This window comes from Neoarius graeffei, chromosome 13, assembly GCF_027579695.1.
Source record: "Neoarius graeffei isolate fNeoGra1 chromosome 13, fNeoGra1.pri, whole genome shotgun sequence".
In the NCBI taxonomy this organism is placed as follows: domain Eukaryota; kingdom Metazoa; phylum Chordata; class Actinopteri; order Siluriformes; family Ariidae; genus Neoarius; species Neoarius graeffei.
Window position 1 is genome coordinate 5,560,706 of NC_083581.1, and position 22,530 is coordinate 5,583,235.

General features: G+C 40.9%; 2 protein-coding genes across 2 annotated transcripts in view; one reads left to right on the plus strand and one right to left on the minus strand.

The window, feature by feature from the left end:
• The window catches only part of LOC132895985 (transcription factor-like 5 protein), a 44,347-nt gene extending 42,430 nt beyond the window's left edge, over positions 1–1,917 (plus strand). Inside the window, exon 6 of the mRNA XM_060936711.1 lies at positions 1,819–1,917. Coding sequence (XP_060792694.1) covers positions 1,819–1,917 — 99 coding nt within the window. The remainder of the gene's footprint in view (positions 1–1,818) is intronic.
• An 813-nt stretch (positions 1,918–2,730) lies between these two features.
• The window catches only part of col9a3 (collagen, type IX, alpha 3), a 73,266-nt gene continuing 53,466 nt past the window's right edge, over positions 2,731–22,530 (minus strand). The window contains exons 22-29 of the mRNA XM_060938688.1: positions 18,488–18,523; positions 18,310–18,354; positions 18,151–18,183; positions 11,178–11,324; positions 10,968–11,022; positions 10,603–10,785; positions 10,376–10,453; positions 2,731–3,760 (exon numbers count right to left, since the gene is read on the minus strand). Of these exons, the coding sequence (XP_060794671.1) occupies positions 3,576–3,760; positions 10,376–10,453; positions 10,603–10,785; positions 10,968–11,022; positions 11,178–11,324; positions 18,151–18,183; positions 18,310–18,354; positions 18,488–18,523 (762 nt within the window). The 3' untranslated portion in view covers positions 2,731–3,575. The remainder of the gene's footprint in view (positions 3,761–10,375; positions 10,454–10,602; positions 10,786–10,967; positions 11,023–11,177; positions 11,325–18,150; positions 18,184–18,309; positions 18,355–18,487; positions 18,524–22,530) is intronic.

The following is a 22,530-nucleotide window of genomic DNA, read 5'->3' on the forward strand; positions in this document are numbered from 1 at the left end:
ATTCATGGTAAAGGAGCCCCAACCAAGTATTGAGTGTATAAATGAATCTACTTTTCAGAAGCTGGACATTTCTGTATTGTAAATCCTTTTTTTGATTGATCTTAGGGAATATTCTAATAATTTGAGATACTGGATTTCTGATTTTCATGAGCTATAAGCCATAATCATCAAAATTAAACCAAAAAAGGCTTTAAATATTTCACTTTACATGTAATGCATATAGAATATATGAAAGTTTACCTTTTTTAATTAAATTATGAAAAAAAGGAACTTTTTCATGGTATTCTAATTTTTTTAGATGCACTAGTATTTCCTCACACAGACCTGACTTTTAAAACACAATCCACATATTTTAAATTGGGTTGAGATCAGGACTTGTTTTAAGTTTAATGTTAGCCTGCTTTATCCCCACAACCAGCTTTGGTGTGTGTTTGGGCCATTGTCTTGTTGGAACACCCAGTTGAGTCCAAATTTCAACCGGTTTGAGGAATTCTGAAGAATTCTGAGGTTGTCCTCCTCCTCCTTCATTATTCCATCCACTTTCTGCGAGGCACCAGTTCCACTGGAAGCAAAACAGCCCCAGAGTATGATGCTACCACCAGCATGCTTAGCAGTAGGTAGCGTTCTTGGGCTTGAATGCCTCACCTTTACTCCTCCAAAATACCTCTGGTCATTGTGGACAACTGTTATCTGACCATAAAATTTTGCTTCAAAAGTCTGTTCATGTGGTAAAAGATGAAGGTGTCAGTTTTGGAGCAGGGGCTTCTTTCTTGGACGGCAGCTTTTCAGCCCATGGTGATGTAAAAGTAGCTTGACTATAGATGGTGACACTAGTGTCCCAGCCACTTCCAGTTCATGGTCGGCCTGTGGCTTGGTGGTTCCTGGGTTGTTCTTGACCACCTTTCTTCTTTAGTGTTCTGCCTGATGGCAAATCCACTATGACCGCTTCAGCCATCAAAGTTTCTAAGGAAGGATTACAGTTGTGGTTTCCCATTGCCTTCTGCTCGATTATTATAGAGGTTTTCTCCTCTCAACCATTCACACACATATTCACACCTATGGACAATTTAGAGTAGCCAGTTAACCTAACCGCATGTCTTTGGACTGTGGGGGAAACCGGAGCACCCGAAAGAAACCCATGCAGAATGTGCAAACTCCACACAGCCACTGGGCTTGAACCCTGAACCTTCTTGCTGCGAGGCAACAATGCTAACCACTACACCACCGTACCGCCCTATTCTTGACCATCCAAACTAATTTCCTTTCAGCTGAGGGTCAGAGTTTCAGTCTTCTTCCAGCAAAGTGTTTACACCTCCCAATAACTTGTACTTACATACAGTTGTTTGAAATGATGAAACTGCAGTGGTTTAAAATTGGCTCCAAGAGACATTCCTGGATGTGTAAATCTATTATCTGCATTTTTGGATCTGCACTGAGCTCCTTGGACTTTCCCATTGTATTGTGTGTTGGTTTAACAAACCTTTTATATTGTGCACAGAGAAGCTACCAGCTGTGATCAATCATCATGACTAACAAAGATAGTGGCCTTGGCAAGTTAAGACATTTTGAAGCTTTCAGCACCACTGAATTAATAATCTAAGTGTGTGTATATGTATATTTCTGACCCTGTATCTAAAATTTTGACCCCCTGTTGATTTCAGAAAACACAAAAATCACTGGAAGCCCAGTATTGCTATGGCATTCATGTCCATTATGAGTTTATGTAAACTTCTAACCTCAGACGTAAAAAACAGTCCAGTATTTTAATGTCAGCATTTTGAAGGATTTAAAGTTTTCTGATGTGCTTTTCTGCTTCAGAGCTTTCAAAACACGTTCTGCAGGAAAACCGGCGTTCGGATCAAGCCGAGCTGCACTACTGATGCTGCCGAGTGCGAGAACGTAGCACCAAAGGAGTGACTTATCTTCATACAGCTGCAAACCTGTCGCCAGGTTTTCTATTAGTCATGGCTTTAATTAATATTTACAGTCTGAACTTTTATTAATTAATTTAGTTATCTATTGATGATAGTTATTTATATAAGAAGGTAATTGGCTAGAGTACAGCGTCTACACAGTTTAAATAATAATAATAATAGTAATAATAAAAGAAAACCTTTGCTTTCTTAATGTACGTATTTTCCTGATCAAACATGTGCATTTTATTTTCTTATATTCATGCTGTCGCATATACAGTTTAGTCCACAGCTTACCCTGAGCATTAGTTATGTTATTCTCAGCGACAGATTAGATCAGGTTCCACCTAGTCACTTTTATAAAACCTGACTCAGTTGTGCCGGTTTATAAGCAAACGTGTCTAATGAAAAATGCAAGCTCTTGTGCAAATAAACTGTAGATGGCATCATTTTCCCATAAAAACAATTCCTCAGCACTGTTGTTTTGTCATACAGGTTTTCTATTAGTCATGGCTTTAATTAATATTTACAGTCTGAACTTTTATTAATTAATTTAGTTATCTATTGATGATACAGTTATTTATATAAGAAGGTAATTGGCTAGAGTACAGCGTCTACACAGTTTAAATAATAATATAAATTATTTGTGAAGGTTTGCAGGAGTTTCAGTGCACATATTTATAAATGCATATTATTCCAAAAGAAAAAACCTTCACGTTGTAAATTTTTTTTTTTTTTGCTTGAATAAATGGTTATGTATTATTTTTTTCCCCCTCCTCAGGTGAATGGCTAATAGACTAGACGTCTAAGAGAAGAGTGACGTTTTTACTGAAAAGTGGCTTTATTCAGTATTTATTTCTTACAACAATCACCCACACATAATAAATAGTATTTAAAGTCATGGATATTTAATAGTTTACAGCACCAGTACATAGTGGGAGGTGTTGGAAAGTTCAGACAAGTGAAAACTCCTGCGGTTTGTCTCAGAGTAACAGTTCATCCAGCATCTGAATTGATGCTTTCAGGGTTGCTTTTATTTTACATCAAATTGGGATTCGTTTTCAAACAATTTTTTGTTTTTTAATTGAAAAATATCTGAAACAGTACAAAAAAAAAATACTGAAAACTTGGAAAATACTATTTGTGCAGTAATATACAAAATTATTTGACATACTGAGTGACGCTCTGGCGTCAGAGCTGATTCCTTCTCATCTTCTCGGACAGATTTTGAGGATAAATTTGTTCTTTCCAGTCCAAAAGGACTACGCTTCTCACTTTTCTATGCATGTGTGTGTTTTTCATAAGTCAAGAAAGTCACAGTTGTTTCTTTACAGGACTCTGTACATAGAGATTTTATGCTAACAGCTACTGAGGAAAGGAGTTACCGTTTGTTTTTTTTGTTTTTTTTAAATGCACACATACATATCTGACCAGACCAGTTCTCATCATTTCAGTAATTTTTTTTTTAACACAAATTGGTACTTCAAGCTCTCACTCTTTGGTCGAGTCTCGGCTCGAAGTCTCATCACTCGTTCCTGTTCATCATATGCAGCTCTTTAAAACACTCCACAGATGATCCTTTTTCTTTTTTTTTTAAATATCTTGCTTGCTGTTTGTTCCTTGGGGTGCAGGCGTGTTTTTAAAAGACGCAGGCGTCGATGTTTAATGGTTTTTAGGGTTGGATGATTTCCCGTGAGGCGCTGCGCCCTGGCAGGCTGTCGTGTCACAGATTCCTGGCGGTCCTTGATGCCCCGTCCTGCCTGCCCTGCCCGGTTCTCCGGGCTCACCAGGATCTCCAGGTGCACCATCACGTCCATCTTTAACAATGCCATGTACTCCTTGGAGACCTGTAAGGCAGAGAGAAGGTGAGTTTTTTTTTTTTTCTGAAGAAAGAAAACACCATTGGTGATCAGAATGGTTCGAACGTTCACCGATTCAGTTGTTAAATACTGTAGGATGTGTGAGACTGGATTGTCAGACCTAAGTAACTGATATTATTCTATATACAGCGCTGTGATCCATTATTTCATTGAAAAACTGGCTTTGTGGCGTGATTAGTTCCAAATTAGTTTTTAGTAGCATTTTTGTATCGTCTTGTGGAGAGCTAACTTGAAAGCCTTGGTGGTCATTTCAAGGGAAGAAAGAAATAGAAACGAAGGAAAGACAAAGACTGCAAGAAGGTAAGATGAGAAAAATCAAGACAAAGAAAGAACAAACCAAGGCAAAAAAAAAAAGACATTTCTTTTATAATTCATTTCGTTTTAAAGGAGAATGCGAGTTTGTTAAAGCGTCTGTGCTAACTACGCCATTTGGAAAATTAAGGTTGGGAAGAGTAGCAGGGTTAATGCTAATGTCCCAGTACCACTTGATTTATTCAAAAGACCACTAAAGCATGCTTCCTACTTAGAATTACTCCAAATGTGTGCAGTCAGTTTTGCTTAATAGTCAGCATGGATTATAAGCCTGTTGGCTCCTTTGATCTCGAAAGATCATGGTGATCTGCGCCAGGGGTCATCCATCAGTTATCGAGTTGCAGCGCCTAGCATGACTGTATCGGCCGATGCGTGAGCCGCACGGCCTGCTACAGTTGCTGCAGGTGAAGTTGCTTGGTCGGGTGTCTGTTGGTGCCGACTGCTGTCTCCGCAGCCTCCTCTCCCCCCTTTCCTTGGCTTCCCCAACGACGGCCTTGGTGGTGGACCGCCAGCCGGCGTGATCTGAGGCCGCCGTCTTCAGGTCCGCGGGGTTGAAGCTGCCTGTTCTCAGGTCACGCTTGCACACGTCCTTGTAGCGTAGTGTGGGTTTGTCCTGTGGGTCTGGAGCCTGTGACCAGCTCACCATACAGCACGTCCTTTGGGATGTGGCTGATGTGGCCTAGCCAGCGCAGGCGTCTCTGGGTCAGCATGGCAAACATGCTGGGCATCCCTGCCTTGGCCAGGACATTGGTCTTGGTGACACGGTCCTGCCAGGTGATGCCCAGAAGTCTTCTGAGACAGCACATGTGGAAGGCATTCAGTCTGCATTCTTGGCAGGAGTAGAGGGTCCATGCTTCGCTTCCATACAGGAGAGTGCTCAGCACGCAGGCCTGATACACTCCTCATTTTGGTGTTGTCCCAGACTCTCTTCGCAAGACGGGCCATTGCTGTTACTGCTTTGCCGATCCGCACGCTCAGCTCGGTATCGAGAGAGAGGTTGCTGGAGATGGTGGAGCCCAGATAGGTGGACTTATTACTATTGAACATTTCTTCCTGGTCTAGAAAGACAACTTGTTTAGAAATTATTGTGATTAATATTACGTATTTACTGACTGAGTGGGATGACAAGACAGGAAAATATTCGGCTCAAGGTCACACCGTCCAAATATTTTCCTGTCTGGCCCGACCTGACTCCATCAATAAGCATTTTATCATCTGACCTTTTTTAACGAACATGCACAGTAGAACACGATGATTAATGGTGCGCGAAAAACAAACCATTCGATTTTTATTTGCTTGACAGCAAACCATTTATATGCTAAATCACCTTTGCACAAGTTTGAAATGAGCCTATAAATTACAGCTGACTTTAATGTTCTCTCAAAATGAAAGTGATTTTAAGATAGCGTCATTAATGGAAGTTCAAACTTTGGTCAGCTCATGGAGAAAACATCCAGACAAGCCTAATAAGTCTACACAAAAAAAAAAAAAAAAAACCTTTGACTTGAAAACAAGAGAGAGAGAGAGACTTTCCTGGACTTGTTAAAGTCTTCGTCTTTCAGGATATTTATCTTACTGTTGTTTGCAAGGTAGCGTTGAATGCTTCACGAAAAGGAAGACAAGGTATCAGGTTCGTAGTCTAAATGTCCTTTTTTCTTCGCTTGGATAGAGAAACGGCCTAGCAAGCTGTCTATCTCCTTAGAGGGGATCACTGTTATGTCTTTCCTCCTTAACTTCGGTAAGAAATCTTTTAAAAATGTTCACGTCGTACTTAGTTTTCTTAATGGTGTTTTCTTGTTGTTGTTGTGAATTTCTTCACTTGAAAGCAGTGTTGTATAGACCCCTTCGCAGTAAACGTCATTCATACGTAAGCGGAAATTGCGTGCGCAGCCTGGACCCAAAAAAGACTCAGAAATGCCTAGTTGTTGTGTTGTTGGGTGTCAGAATCGTAGCAGTGATGGGGTTAAAATGTACAGAATTCCAGCAGGATCTCACCCATTCCAAAAAAAAAAAAAAATCGCCAACGTCTATGACTACAAGCCATCCAACGTGTAGACTGGGATGAAAGCACTATCAAAAATGCGCGGGTTTGCAGCGCCCACTTCATCACAGGTAAGATCAGGCTATTTATTAAATCTTTCTTTTTTATTCTTTCTAGTCTTCGTTTATTGATGTAGCAAAATACTTTGGTAACGTTTGTCTGATTAGCTGGGTCATAGTTACACAATGTAATGAATATTGTTAGCATGTTAACTTAGCTTTGCATGCAGTTTTGTTTGTAGGAGAGGTCTCGCTTGACTCAAGCAGTCCAGATTTTGTGCCATCATTAGGCCAAAAAAAAAAAATAAATAGTGTGTTTCAGGTAACATGAAATACTAAAATAAGGTCGGTAGGTAGGAAAAAGTTTTTTTTTTTTCTTAATTTTTTTTTTAATTTTGTTCGAAAAAATTAACACAAGTAAACATCTTACAAAATAGTATTTTGGCACAGAATCCTTTATACCACACATCATAATAAAATAAAAGTGTTTTAAATCTTTAAACGAATAAAAAAAATATCGCGAGAGTTCGAGTTATGATCTACGGAAGCGTATTGCTGCCACACTCAAAAAAATTTGGCTTAGAATCAAGTAATTACGTGAAAAGATATTGTTAACAAAGTTATGTTTTTACAATATATTTATCATGTAATAACATATCACGTAATTTCATGATACGAAATTATCACGTTTTTTCATGATATTTTCATGTAATAACGTGAAAATAACGTCCTAGGCTAGGCTACTTCCATTAAAAGCAGACGGCCTAGCCTAGCCTACTGTAGAACTTGGGTCGAGCAAAAACGCCGAGCAAAAACATGGCTGAATCCTGAATGACTCCTATTTGTATAAATAGGGGACTACATAGGCGGCAAAATGTAGTGTTTTTCCCTGCCATGGAAGTGCACTTGTATACTGAAGAGGAAGCAATTTGCATTACAGCTTTGAATGAGGATTCAAAATGGCGGCTCGGCTCAGTTTTGCCTTCCTCCTTCAGTATACAAGTGCGCTTCCATGTTTATGCAGGAGGGCTGATAGAAGTGGCGAAACATTTTACTTTTTATCGTTTCTTTCACAACTTGAATGCGTTGAAACAAAAAATGACAAACTAACGCCGCTTACACTAAAATATCGAGGGAAATTTGTAATAAAAACTTTACGGTCGCAATTTCGCCTCCGAAATTCTCAGTCGGTCGGGTTACCAGAAACACACTATTTTTTTTATTTGGCCTTATTTGTGTATGCCGAAAATCACAATTTTAAAGCAAGGATGGAAAGGTAAAATTGTGTGCCCTCACTCTAAATGCCAACTTACGTTGACTGCTCTACCCTAGCTCCCGCCCCGTTCAGTTTCATTTCTGCTCTCTGCCTCTCGCTTTTTACGCAGCTCTGATTTCTCTTAGCTGCACTCTTTACACTATCATTCCTTTCATGCCATTACCGCCTGCAAATTGCTGTTTAGTGTTGGTATTTGCTGTTGCAGCTAAAGCCACATTGCCATCACATCACTGGCATAATTTGATTAAAACAAAATGAATATGAATGTCCCATTGTTAATCAAGTTGTACATGCCCGCACATAATCATATGCGTCTAAAGACTTGTAGGCACGAAGTTTTTCGTGGGTGTACACTGAAGTCTTGTCAATAAGGTACGAGTATATATCTGGCCATTGTATACCAGGGAACTTACTAACATCGTCCGTCCACTCTTTAATTAAATACGGATCCGGTAGGCGATGTCCACTTGTTCGAGTTAACTTATTTATGTAGCATTCTCGATCTTGTAACGACAATTGTTTGGCATAATCTGACAGCTCATAATGCCAGTCTATGGGCAGCGCCATTGTTTCTGGGTCCAGGCTGCGCGCGCATCCTGGCAACGGTCGGTTTGTTTACAAACATGCGAAGGGGTCTATAGTAACGAAGTAAAAATACTTCACTACTGTACTTAAGTACATTTTGGGAGATTTTGTACTTTGAGTTTTCAAATTTTTGAGAACTTTCACTTTTACTTCACTATATATTTTTTTTTTACTTAATTGCATACTTTTACTCCGATACATTTTCAAAGAGCCGTTTAGTTACTCGTTACAAAAAAAAAAAGGAAAAAAACATGTTTTAACCCCACTGACTGCAACGAAGTCAGGACGTGCCTGGGCTTGTTCACCACTTGCGCATGACAACCAGTAGGCTACACCTGTTGGCTTCACGCAGTAAGCTAGCTTCGCAATCAACAGCCCTGATGGAAGAGGAGACGGAGACAGCAGCTACTTCGGCTACAAATGAAGAGGAACCTGATGATGAGCACCCCTGGCCGTATTTCAACACAACGTTCTCTTACGTTGATGTGAAGGATTCGTCCTATCAAATGAAGTGCCTCTTATGCCTTCCAAAAAACGTGGAAATTCTCTCTTATAGAAACTCCCCGTCCAATCTAAAGAAACACATCGAGGTTTTCTCAGGTTTTTCAGTTTTCTCCAAATTACTTTTTTCTTTTGATTATTATGACAGCAATTGGTCGCGTATGCACCTCCATAGTTTATAAACTGCAATAACAGTAGCAGCTTTTTTTATTTTTTTTTTCCTTAATGGTGTGATGTATGCCTAATTTTCAGTACTTTCTCTTAGTTTAAAAAACAAAGGAAAAAAATGAGAAAAAGTGTCAAAACTGTGGTCTCCATCTTCAGATGCCAGATAGGCAGCTTCATTTTTCTCCCAATTTATTTTTTTCTTGTTTATAATGGTTGTGTGTGCACCTCTATTTTCAGCAGTGTAATTGCTTGTCATGAACCATTGGTGACAAATTACTTTCAGTTTACCAAAATATTACAAATTCAGATTGCCTTTGCTTGTTTACTTTTACATGTACTTTTACCGTATTTTTCGGACTATAAGTCGCACTTTTTTTCATGGTTCGGCTGGCCATGCGACTTATACTCCGGTGCAACGTATATGTGTTTTTTTTTTTTTTCACCGCGAGTAATAACGATAGTAACAATTAGTAATAGGCTACTAATATTAGTTATAATAATCTCATCTCATCTCATTATCTGTAGCCGCTTTATCCTGTTCTACAGGGTCGCAGGCAAGCTGGAGCCTATCCCAGCTGACTACGGGCGAAAGGCGGGGTACACCCTGGACAAGTCGCCAGGTCATCACAGGGCTGACACATAGACACAGACAACCATTCACACTCACATTCACACCTACGCTCAATTTAGAGTCACCAGTTAACCTAACCTGCATGTCTTTGGACTGTGGGGGAAACCGGAGCACCCGGAGGAAACCCACGCGGACACGGGGAGAACATGCAAACTCCGCACAGAAAGGCCCTCGCCGGCCACGGAGCTCGAACCCGGACCTTCTTGCTGTGAGGCGACAGCGCTAACCACTACACCACCATGCCGCCCCAGTTATAATAATAATATAGGCTATTAGTAATAACGATAGTGATAGTATTAAAGATAGTAGTAGATATTTAAAATAATCAGACTAGGCTACTTACAGGGCAAAGGACACGTTATCACTGCTCAGCTGTTCGTTTATTAAATAAACAATGCAGTCGCGCAGTAACCACGCGCCGCTTATCAGATACAATCACAGATTCTATGGATAGAATAACCCTTCAAAAAAGTGTGACTTGTAGTCCGGTGCGACGTATATATGTTTTTTTCATCTTCATAATGCATTTTTTGGCTGATGCGGCTTAAACTCCGGAGCGACGTATAGTCCGGAAAATACGGTAATTACATTACTTGAGTACATTTATTTTTGCATTACTTGTCATACTTAAGTGCAAGAAATGTCAGATACTTTAAGACTTTAACTCAAGTAACATTTCAGTCAGTGACTTTGACTTTTACCAAAGTCATTTTTTGGAAGGGTACCAATACTTTTACTTGAGTGTGATTTCCCAGTACTTTATACAACACTGCTTGAAAGTACCTTTTCCATTTTCGTCGACAATTTCAGCTTGTTCAATCATATCTCTCGGTGTCTGGCCAGTCATCTGGATAATAAAATTCTCCTTCACTGTGCTCTGTCGTGCCGCTCATTTTTCAAAGGAACAATTCGGAGCAAAATGGAAACGGCAGAAGGAAGTGAGGGAAACGGGTCACGGTTTCAAAAATCCATATCTGCCCAGTCGTGACTTTTTTCTCAATGGTTTTATTAAGAGCGCATGCGTGGGTCCATATGGGTCATATGATAATGACACCATATCATTTCATACCTGCTTCTCCTTGGTCTCCAGTGAGCCCATCAATGGCTTTTCCAACAGGTCCCTTATCACCATTTTCACCAGCATCACCTACAGTAATTTGATAGCAACACAAACAGTGCCATCATTTCTGTGAATTTCTTCTCTTTAAAATTGGATTTTGTGTATTTACATCATCAATAAGGAACACTTGAAATAAACGGGTGTGTGTGTGTGGGGGAGCTCTTCTTTCTTCTCACCTCTAGGACCAGGATCTCCAAGATCTCCTGGAAGACCTCTGTATCCTGGGGGACCACGAGCTCCAGGAAGTCCCATCACTCCTGCTTCTCCTCGTTTTCCAGGAGGTCCAGCCAGACCTGGTCGACCCACGGCTCCCGGAGATAACGGTCTCCTCAGGTGAGCAGCCAGCTTGGCAATCTGGTCTGAGACGCCACATTTGGACAGCATTATTAATGTTAGGTAGCTCACACTGTTCCTAGTGGACACGATTGTGCAATATCTTGCGTATTAAGTTTTAATCACGCAGAACGTGCTAAAGCTAAAGCTATGCAGCCTTTAATTGAAGTTAGATATTTCAATCAACATGCTCAAGTTTCCATCTTACCATCAATCAGTGCGCCACACAGTTCTCTGATATGTTGTTCGCTTGCCAGCTTTCCCTAAAAGAAACATTATTAAAAGAACGATTCTGAATAAAACTTCTATATCATATCATTACATCCTACGTTAAATAACGCTAATGCAGATCTACATTAAAAGGGTCACTATGTGATTAAAAAAAATAATAATAATTAAAGCTTGATTAGCTACTTACAGGAACACCAGTCTTTCCAGAGACACCAGGAGGGCCTGATTCTCCATGGAAGCCCATCAAACCGGGTTTTCCAGGCAGCCCTCTTGCTCCAGTCTCCCCCTGTGGCCCCGTCACTCCTTTCGGACCCAGCTCGCCATGTTTCCCTGGCTAAAACGCAAAATAGTGATTTTTTTTTTAAATCATTCATTATGATTGGCAATGGTAATATTTATGGGAAATATTAACTATGTAAATATGACCCTACTAATTAATTATTAGGATAGGATTGCTGATAACATGAGGGCTCAGTCGTGGGGATATGTTGATGACTTAAACCTTGTTGAAGCAAGATTTATAGCTCACCCATCCAACCTGCAGGATGATCTTAAACTCTCTACGTGGACTGAAACCAACAAAATGAAACCGAACCCGGGAAAGTGTAAAGCCATGCAGGTCTGCTTTGTCCGGAACCCTCCTCCACCCCCTGTTCTCACCATTGGCGGCCATGAACTTGAGGTCGTCAGTATTGCCAAATGTTTAGGAGTAACCTTTCAGTCAGACCTGAAGTGGAGCACGCATGCCACAGAAATGACTAATAAAGGGAAACAGAGGCTGTACTAGAGATCTGCGCGGGTCGGATTTTTCAGTCCCGCTCCCGCCCGCATTGTGCAGTCCCACTCCCGCCCGCGCCTGCAAAGAATTATGATTTTCAGTCTCGCTCCCGCCCGCACCTGCCATATTTTGTCCTGCTCCCGCCCGCAAATCCCGCATGATGCAGACGTTCGCGTTATTTCTCAGGAAAGTTCTTGTCTTGACACAGCGTGATGGTGCCCCGCCCCCTACTTTGAGTGGATTTGAGCATAAATATCTACAGCTCACGTTCACGTTTGTTATTATTTACCTTGTTTCTGAATTCAGCATGTAGTGTCTCTAATAATAATAATTAGTGCTGTCAAGCGATTAAAATATTTAATCGCGAATCGCACATTTTTGTCACATGAGAAGCCATTGTAATTCTCTGATCAGCATAAAAAAGTGAATGGGCTTGCTTTGTATCAATGTGGTTTTATTTTTATTGCAAAGCAGAGCTAGCAAGAGAACCATGAGTGAAGTGATTTACTGCTTGAGTTAGTCTACAACTCTAATCAGAGAGACAGGTTACACAGTGACGGTAGGCTTGTGCAAATTTGGCCGCCTCTGATTGGACAGCCAAATTTGCATATTACAGGAAGGATTTCTGGGATAGCATTGAATCAAGCCTACCGTCACTGTGTAACCTGTTTAAAACACGTTTTTAGTTAGCAGGACTGCAGCTTATCACTGCTCCCGCCCGCGCCACATATGTGCATTCCCACTCCCGCCCGCATCTGCATATGTGCACTTCCGGTCCCGCCCGCGCCCGCAATGAGCTTTCAAAATTTGTCCCGCGCCGCACTGCTTTGCGGCGGGTCCCGCGAGTCCCGCGGGAGTGCAGGGCTCTAGGCTGTACCTCCTATGTAGGCTGAAGCAGTTTCAGTTACCCATACAGGACCTGCTTACAGTCTACACATGTTTCGTATGACCGGTCCTGGAGTATGCAACACCCCGTGGCATCCAGGCTTAACGAACAGCCAACGGATGAAGATAGAGAACATCCAAGTGCGTGCAACTAAGATCATCCTTAGCAACAACTTTCACAGTTACTCTGCAGCTTGTGAAGCTCTACGACTCCAAAAACTTGAGGACCGACGTGTTACGCTGTGTCTGAAGTTTGCCCAGAAACTGTACAAGTCTGAACAGTACAAACATTGGTTTCCACGACTGCGGGGAGAGATAAGTGGTAGGGAAACTAGACAGAACAAAAAACTTGATCAGTTGCCAGTTCGCACTGTACGATACTCTAAAAGTCCACTTCCTTACCTTGTTCAGCTTCTAAATAGCACGTTGTAATTGGAATGGCGAACCATGATGTTTTATTTTGTGAGTCATTCTATAATTAGGGGTACATCTCAAGGCCATGTGCTGTATTTGTCAATTTCACTAACTGTTAACTTCAGCCAATGATCTTTTGTACATTAGCACACATTTCTCTTTTATATAATACAAAAAGTCAACAAATTACATCATTTTACTCTGCAAAAATGCATATATAATACTGGAATTTGGTGTTTTTATGCTGTCCGATTTTCCAAATGTCAGGTTTGGTCTTCATATTTACATTTTAAAAAAAGGTTTTTGTTTAAAATTTTTACAAATATTTATTCATGGTAATTATTATAATATGACAAAAGTGTTTAAAAGCCTAAAATGCTTTATATTATAAATTAAATGAAGAATTTTGTGTGCGTCCGAGAAACTTATGTCAACTGTGTTACCCACTGACCCCCCCCCAATAAATCGGCAAATGGTTTGGTCCTAAGTCATGTGACCAACATCATGTGATGTCATATCCTCTTTGGTGGGAAATTTGAAGACCGTGTGGTAAGTTTTGAGTTCACCTCTTCAATATTTTCATCAATACTGTTGTATAGTCCTACAGAGGGTTAATTGTCTGTCAACTGTGTTGTCAACATATTCATATAAACCTGATTTAGAAATTGTATTTACAAAGTATACAGCTAAAGATAATAAAAATATGAATTGATTAAGGTCTTGTAGTGAAAGCTCTGAGGTCTGCAGTTAGCACAACACTCTAAAAATGGCCGAAATGTCAACCGTGTTACCGTCAACCGTGTTACCCATCAGCTATGACACAGTTGAGGAGGATGATGTTTTTGTCACTTAATCTTCATATTGACAGACAAACAAACAGAATGATTTAATATGTTCAATTTGTTAAATAGGCGGCACGGTGGTGTAGTGGTTAGCGCTGTCGCCTCACAGCAAGAAGGTCCTGGGTTCGAGCCCCGTGGCCGGTGAGGGCCTTTCTGTGTGGAGTTTGCATGTTCTCCCCGTGTCCGCGTGGGTTTCCTCCGGGTGCTCCGGTTTCCCCCACAGTCCAAAGACATGCAGGTTAGGTTAACTGGTGACTCTAAATTGAGCGTAGGTGTGAATGTGAGTGTGAATGGTTGTCTGTGTCTATGTGTCAGCCCTGTGATGACCTGGCGACTTGTCCAGGGTGTACCCCGCCTTTCACCCGTAGTCAGCTGGGATAGGCTCCAGCTTGCCTGCGACCCTGTAGAAGGATAAAGCGGCTACAGATGATGAGATGAGATGAGAATTTGTTAAATAAGCTACGTTTCTCTGAAATTGTGTCTAAATGTTGTTTTAACAGTTCACCTGAATTCATCAGCTTATTTGTAGTTAAATTTAAAACAATAAAAAGCTCTGTTTATCCTAAAAAGTGTCCTCTTGTTCTTCTGCCCTGTCAACTGTGTTACTCCCGTCAATTGTGTTTCATTCTGCATCACAGTGAACCATAAAATCCTTTTTATGAAGCTCAAAATTCATATTTTCCATAACAGTTGTACAGATTAATTAAAAACATCTTGTTAATGGACTTAAGCACTTTCAAACAAATGTGTTTTCAAATGTGTAGTATTTTTATACATGTTTAAGATGACATAACATTTGTCCGTAACACGGTTGACAAAATAAACAATCAAATGTTCATTTTCATTAAAATATTTTAAAAGTAATTTAAGATTAAGCTTGGCAATTAATTTGTTTAGGAACTTGAGGGTATATACCATGGAAACATATACGTTATTTACTGAAAAAGAATACTGAGATTTTGAGATTTTGCTTTACATGAAATGTACCCCTAATTAAAGAATGACTCGTATATATATATTTTTTTTTTTTTTTTGTTTGTTTGTTTGTGATTTTAACTTTAAGTACGTTTGATTTGTTAATGCACCTTTTATCCAATGTACAGAACATGCAGTTCAGCTCTTGGGCTGCCAAATGTTCTTTGAATAAAACCCATTTAATCATGTTGCTGTGAAAAAAAAAAAGCCATAGAACATTCTTTTTCGACACTGAAGACAGGAAGTGACATCTCCATCAGGGACGTCAGTTTTCTCGAGAAATTAAATTTTTTTTTAAAGATTTTTTGGGGGGCTTTTTTCACCTTTATTATTGGATAGGACAGTGTAGAGACAGGAAATGAGCAGGAGAGAGAGACGGGGAGGGATCGGGAAATGACCTCGGGCCGGAATCGAACCCGGGTCCCCGGATTTATGGTATGGCGCCTTATCCACCTGAGCCACGACGCCCCCGAGAAATTAATTTTATACGACATTTAATGCTTAAATTTACATACATGATCAAATGTGCATTACAAGAAAACCAACATAAAATACGACCAAGATATAAAATAACTGTCCTGTACGTAATGAAAAAGCTAACATACTAAATATCATAAATTCACTAATAATAATACCGTAGCTTCTATTCAATAGCTTCATAAGAACTAATAAAAAGCCAACCTAATCTCCCCCTCCCCCCCTTTTTTTTTCAGTAAACTCTTGAATCTGTTACGCATAAATGTTTGAAGTGTAAGCCGTAATCGTTCACGCTTTGTCCTTCTAGTTCACGTATAAAATAATCGGACGCGCTGGATCAAGTGCTGTTTTATCAGCGGAATGATTATGGAAGCCATATTGTTAAACAGAATTGCGCAGTGATTAATTTGACTAGGACGACTCATGGAGCAACGTACTGGCAATAAACTAGACTCGTAACAGGTTTACAGATTTACTGTAACGCCTGTTTTCCATCTTCTCGTCCATATATCATCATTTTTAAACTGAGTCTTGCTTTTATGTTATCCCGTCTCAGTCTACTCAAGAAAAATCTGGCAACCCAGGAAGCATGACCTACGTGCATCGTTACTAAAATGAAGATGATTTATTCTAATTAGCCATTCGATTCAGGAACCTAGTTTTACTGAGTGTAATCATTTTATAAGGGATTGAATTTAAATTCAGTTACTTTTACATTAAACAATTAGATTCTATAAGGATTATAAGCATATATAATTTAGACCGTTTGTATAAACGTTACTTATATTCAAAAGTGTGTGTGTGTGTGTGTGTGTGTGTGTGTGTGTGTAGGAATACCATGAGTAAACAAATAAAATGTGAAAGGAAAAAAAAATGAATCAATGTCCAAAAACTTTTATCATTCAATTCGAGACCAAAATTATTGAAAATATAATTTACACACACCACAAGCAGCAACCCCAGCGTGGTCTCATTCCGCTTGTACTACACAGATTTTAACAATCATTACAATTTATAATTAATTAGTAACATATTGCACTTTTTAACTGTTTATATATGTAATACTGGAACATCTGTGAGCGAAGTTAACTATAAACAGTCAATCCCTCACCAGCCTCTCTCTCTCTCTTTTTTCTTCCCCTCTCTTGATATAAACAAGACAAAAAAAAAAAAAAAAAAAAATCGGCATTTTACCAAGAAACTCCTGTATAGTGACTGCTACAAAGCACTGACACTGGAGACTCCTTCCATAAATATTAAAGGCGTTGACTGTAAAGTCATCTGAAATGTAAATTTAAAAAAAAAAAAAAAAAATTGTGCATGGCATTTTCCCATGTCTCGCAATAACAATATAATGCGAGCCAGATGTGATCATTTTGATGTCCTGAGGGTCGTTTTTCTCCGTTTTGGGACCGCTTGAGGAAAACAAGTTTATTTGTATAGCGCTTTTAACAATAAACATTGTCGCAAAGCAGCTTTACAGAATTTGAACGACTGAGCTAATTTTATCCCTAATCCATCCCCAATGAGCACGACGGTGGCAAGGAAAAACTCCCTCAGACGACATGAGGAAGAAACCTCGAGAGGAACCAGACTCAAAAGGGAACCCATCCTCATTTGGGCAACAACAGACAGCATGACTATAACATTAACAGTTTTAATATAAAGTCAGCTTCATTGATGCTATAAACCCCCCACCGACGGAAACCCGAGCGCAAAACCGTTCACGACAACCGCAGTCCCAAAGTCAGCAAGTCAACTGTAGTCCCCAGCCACAAGAGCACCACTGCAAGAGTCCAGAGCGTCCTCCAGGCGCGATGCGATGAGACTCCAACCAGACGCAGGGCACCAGGATGGATCAGGCAGGTCCGAGGAGCAGAAGAGGTTCAGCATCTCGATCCCAGGACTGACATGTGACTCAGAGGGACAGATTTTTTTTGGGGGGGGAGAAAAGAAAAAAAACCCAAAAAAGTACGGCCCTACGGAAACAGCCTGTAACTAATTATCATAACTATGGAACTGCGTCACACCAAGATGGCGGAAAACATCGTGACACTGCATCGACCTCGGAGAGTTTTGAGTCGCAGGGATGTAATTTGTGGTTGACGTTCATGAATAGATCTTTTCTCTGTAAGACCAAAACATTAGGTGTATAACTCCGTACTCACCACCGTGGAGTCAAGCCCATGCGTTCTAAGGCTAAGATAGCTAAGCGCTAGCTAGAATGATGTTATCCGTCCAGAAAAATGACAATGTGCTCTAACCTTGCTCCATCTTGTAGTCGCACTCACTAGGAAGGCTTTCCTTTTCTTTTCCGCTGGCAGGAGAGCCGAGTCCGCCGTTTTCGCCCACGCCAACTCGTTTTGGTTAAAAGTAGGTCACACACGCCCCACGGTGGTCATGTGATCGTGTTGCTCGCTTTCTTCGGAATTGTAAAACGCGGGACGCTTTTTCATCTCAGCAAAACATTTACATACAGGATACACGGTGTGCGTGTGCAGCAGCGAAACATCTCGAAACTCCAACAGAAATAGAACATTTTGCCCAGAATTCAACTTTTTGCAGTCGGAACCTTTGAAATAAACATCTCCTAACCAAAAAAAAAATCTTCACCATATCAGGAAGTACGTTTTTCTGTGTATGAGCGGTGACTATAGAAATGACAGCAGTAAATCCTGTTCAAGCCGTGCGGTTATATAAATTAATCCACACCTTCAGATTCGAGGATTCAACCGTGCGCTATTCCATCACACCCATCATTTAATAAACGTGTATGAATTCATACTCACCGCTCCTTTTTGGCCAGGAGGACCGAACGGACCCTGAAAGGAAAAGGTGTTCGTTTTAAATTGCTGTATTTTGTACCCAAGCATCATTATCATTACTCAGAGGAGAAACCTCCCTCTCTCTCTTTAAAATTAACATAATGTGTATATATACATACATACCGCTTCTCCGTTCTCTCCGGGCAAGCCGTCACTTCCAGCCAGTCCCTGAAACGAAACAAAAATGTCAGGCAGGTGGCACGTGCATACCGTAACGCACGCACATACTGTATATGAACCAAAGATATAACGTAGATGCACTGTTGAATAAAAGTACAACATTAAGGAGACAAATTCTTACAATGTCGCCTTTTGGTCCTGCAGCTCCTGTTGGTCCCTGTGAGAGAGCGATAGAATTGAAGAGAGGCAGATGTATTAATTCATATATTTGTGCGCATGTGTACGTGTCCAGGCCGTGGCGCTCTACAAGGCCAGGCTTTGTCCTTTTCCCCGCTCCCTGCACCGAAGCTGAACAGGAGCTGCCTTTGTTAGATGTCTCGTCTAAAATTTTTATGAAAACATGGCACAGTTCAGAGAAGTGGTGTCCTCCTGTGCTGGTTTATTCAACTTCTGGAAGAAAACCGAAGAAATTATTTTAGGGTTATGGGGGGGGGGGGGGGGGGGGGGGGGGGGGACAGCATGCTGTTTAGCAGTTATCAGAATAAGGGTGTATTCAGACCAGGATAGCTCGATAGTTCACTTGCTTTGGTCCGAACCAAATGTTTTTTTTTATTTTTTCATTTTGGTGCGGTTCGCTTTCACACTGTACATTTTAGTAAGCGGACCAAAATCTGTCAACAAAGCCACGCGCCCTGAGGTCGTTCAGCTATTGGTCAGAGACGACACGCGCACAAAGCGTCAAGTTCAAAAGTAGTCACGGAGGCTTTCCGTGCTGTTATTCTTTTTAATGTCATCAAAGCTATATGTTTTTTCCAGTTTTTACCGTTTTCACAATTGTGCGATTACTATGCTGTTGTACAAGTAATTTATCAACGACGACGACAAAGGGCAAGGCGGCTACAGAGGATAGCGCTGATGAGCGCACATCATGTTGTGACAGTTCTGGCTCTTCACGCAATAGATGAATTTCTTTTTTGCGTCGCTAGTACCGCCACTTTTTGAAAGAATGTCCCCGATTTTAATGTAGGTCTGACGGAGTTTCTTCACTTTTAGCCGACATTGTTCTGGGGAGCGCGTGAACCCCTTCTCCTTCATTTTCTCACTGAATACAGCAAACACGTCGGCATTTTTGTGTGTTCTCTCCAAAAGCTCAGATATGTGGACATCTGCCCATATATCCACAAGGGTGCGCGTTTCTTCCTCGGCCCACGTTTGCCCCCTACTCATTTTTTGTACTCGCCTACCACTGGTGACTGAACGACCCTTGACAACCGAAACAGTGTTTGCACTTTGCGGTGGAGTGTCAAGACTCTGTTTCCCATAATGCTCGACAAACGACGGAAGCTCCCGAGGTACAAAAAAGCAAAACTGTCAGATTAGGTCCGGTCTGTTTTCACACCTCCAAAAGATCCGCACCAGGGTTCCTTTGGTCCGGACCGAGTCCGACCTTGCAGCTCGGTCTCGGTCCGCTTGTTTGGTCCGGACCAGAGTTCGGTGGTTTGTATTCAGACCAACCCAAAAGGTCCGGACCAAGGGAAATTTGGTTCGTTTGGTTTTTTGGTCCGGACCAAACAACGTAGGTGTGAATACGCCATAAATTAATTTGAGTCTAAACACCTAGAGTCATGAAAGTCTGGGATAAGCGCACAGCTGAAACTCCTCCCTTCTCCACCACACTTCACTGATATTTTTATTCATGTACGAGACTTTATGGACGTCCAGACTTTATGGACGTACTGACTGCAGTCCATAACTGGAAAGGGACCAACATGGCACCATACTGACCAACCAAAGCACCTTGTTACACACTCCTACGGTACACTGTTGGTCATCTTGTACATGTCCAGTTAGAAGCTAAAGCTCATACACAGGGTCAGGGAAAGCTATAAAACCCGGGGTGTCAAATTTTAAAAGACGACTAATCCATTTAAAGTTAAAAGCCATTCTTCATTTACATGTTGGGTAAAGTAGTCACATGATGCGCATTTATTTCTTGACTTCTTTGCACTTGCGACTCCATCAGTGACAGGAAAATGAAATCAGTTATAAATAAATCATTAAAAAGCAACGAATAAACAACGTTTGTGCACTGCAAAAAATGGCCTTTCAAAAATAAGAAATAAAAGATTAAAACAAAGCGTATTTGCTTGAATCAGGTGAAAAAAATCTGCCAATGGAACTAGTCAGCTTTGACTTGGTAAGATTTCTTAAAGTAAGATGAAAAATCTAACCTGTTTTTATATGAAATAATTCCAAAATAAGATTGGGGAACTTATTATGCGAGATCTGATTAACTCAAAATAGTTCTTATAACAAGATCGTACTTCTTACATTTAGCCATTCAAGTCATTTTTACTTATTTCATTTTAAGGGTATTTCACTTAAATTCATGACAAAGTCTCAGCAGTAAAAACTGAATTTAAGATAAATATACTAATATTAGGATTGTTAAATTCTACAACTAAGCATTGCTAGCTTAAAAGATTCTCCTTTTGTGACCTGTAATTAGTAAAATACTCTAGATATGAGACCAGAGACTATCTTGAATCAAGTTGACGACACGTGTAGCATTGCAACAAGTTTTTTTTTTTTTCCCATTTCAGCATTCAAACATCTCTTAAGATTCCACTTCCCCAGGACCTCAGGCACCAAAAAAAAAAAAAGTCTACGCATTTTGACTTACAGTGCTTACACAACGCCAAAGCAGCAGTGCATTTTGGGGGCACTGACTATTCATGTGTACGAAGGGTTTACAAGATCAGGCACCAAAAAACACACACACACTGAACTTAACTCGCAGCATTCCAAAAAGACGTCACTAAAACGCCCTCCACTCACTCATAGCCTTTTTGAAGGCGCTTGTCTGGTCTAGAGTCTGTACAGCATCTAGAAGGAGCTCACTCTGAATGACTGAGAAAACAGTCGCAGTAAACTTAGGATCTGTAAGGTGGAGTTGAATTGGAATGAAAGATTCAAAGATTTCAGTAAAAGTTCATTTATTCCCAAAACAAGCATACTTTTTTTTTTCTTGAAACAAGATGAACCGCATTTGACAAATGTACTTACTTGTTTTAAATAAAAAAAAAACTTTTTATTTTCAAAGGTGCTCCAAATAAGACTTTTTCAAGGCATTTTGTCTCATCTCATCTCATTATCTGTAGCCGCTTTATCCTGTTCTACAGGGTCGCAGGCGAGCTGGAGCCTATCCCAGCTGACTACGGGCGAAAGGCGGGGTACACCCTGGACAAGTCGCCAGGTCATCACAGGACTGACACATAGACACAGACAACCATTCACACTCACATTCACACCTACGCTCAATTTAGAGTCACCAGTTAACCTAACCTGCATGTCTTTGGACTGTGGGGGAAACCGGAGCACCCGGAGGAAACCCACGCGGACACAGGGAGAACATGCAAACTCCACCCAGAAAGGCCCTCGCCGGCCACGGGGCTCGAACCCGGACCTTCTTGCTGTGAGGCGACAGCGCTAACCACTACACCACCGTGCCGCCCGGCATTTTGTCTATACAAGATTTTCAAGATGGACTGTCTAAAAACTAGCCTTTCTAGCTAAATGAGGTTTTGCTTGTTGGGCAATTATGTCTTATAATAAGGGTGGCCAGATGTTTTGACTTGAAAATAGACAAACTTCCTAAGATTTTTATTTTTTGCAGTGTGGGTTCAGGCGGCGCGGTGGTGTAGTGGTTAGCGCTGTCGCCTCACAGCAAGAAGGTCCGGGTTCGAGCCCCGTGGCCGGCGAGGGCCTTTCTGTGCGGAGTTTGCATGTTCTCCCCGTGGGTTTCCTCCGGGTGCTCCGGTTTCCCCCACAGTCCAAAGACATGCAGGTTAGGTTAACTGGTGACTCTAAATTGAGCGTAGGTGTGAATGTGAGTGTGAATGGTTGTCTGTGTCTATGTGTCAGCCCTGTGATGACCTGGCGACTTGTCCAGGGTGTACCCCGCCTTTCGCCCGTAGTCAGCTGGGATAGGCTCCAGCTCGCCTGCGACCCTGTAGAACAGGATAAAGCGGCTAGAGATAATGAGATGAGATGAGTGTGGGTTCAATCCAACAGGTACTATGGGAATTTTTCAAAGCTTTTGTGTTTGTCTTAAAAAACAAACATCATTTGTGCTCCAACCAATTCAGAAAACTGAATATTTCTCAGACTCTCTCAGGAACAGCTGTGCTGAGAAATTTAAATCGGTTATAGTTTTTATAACAT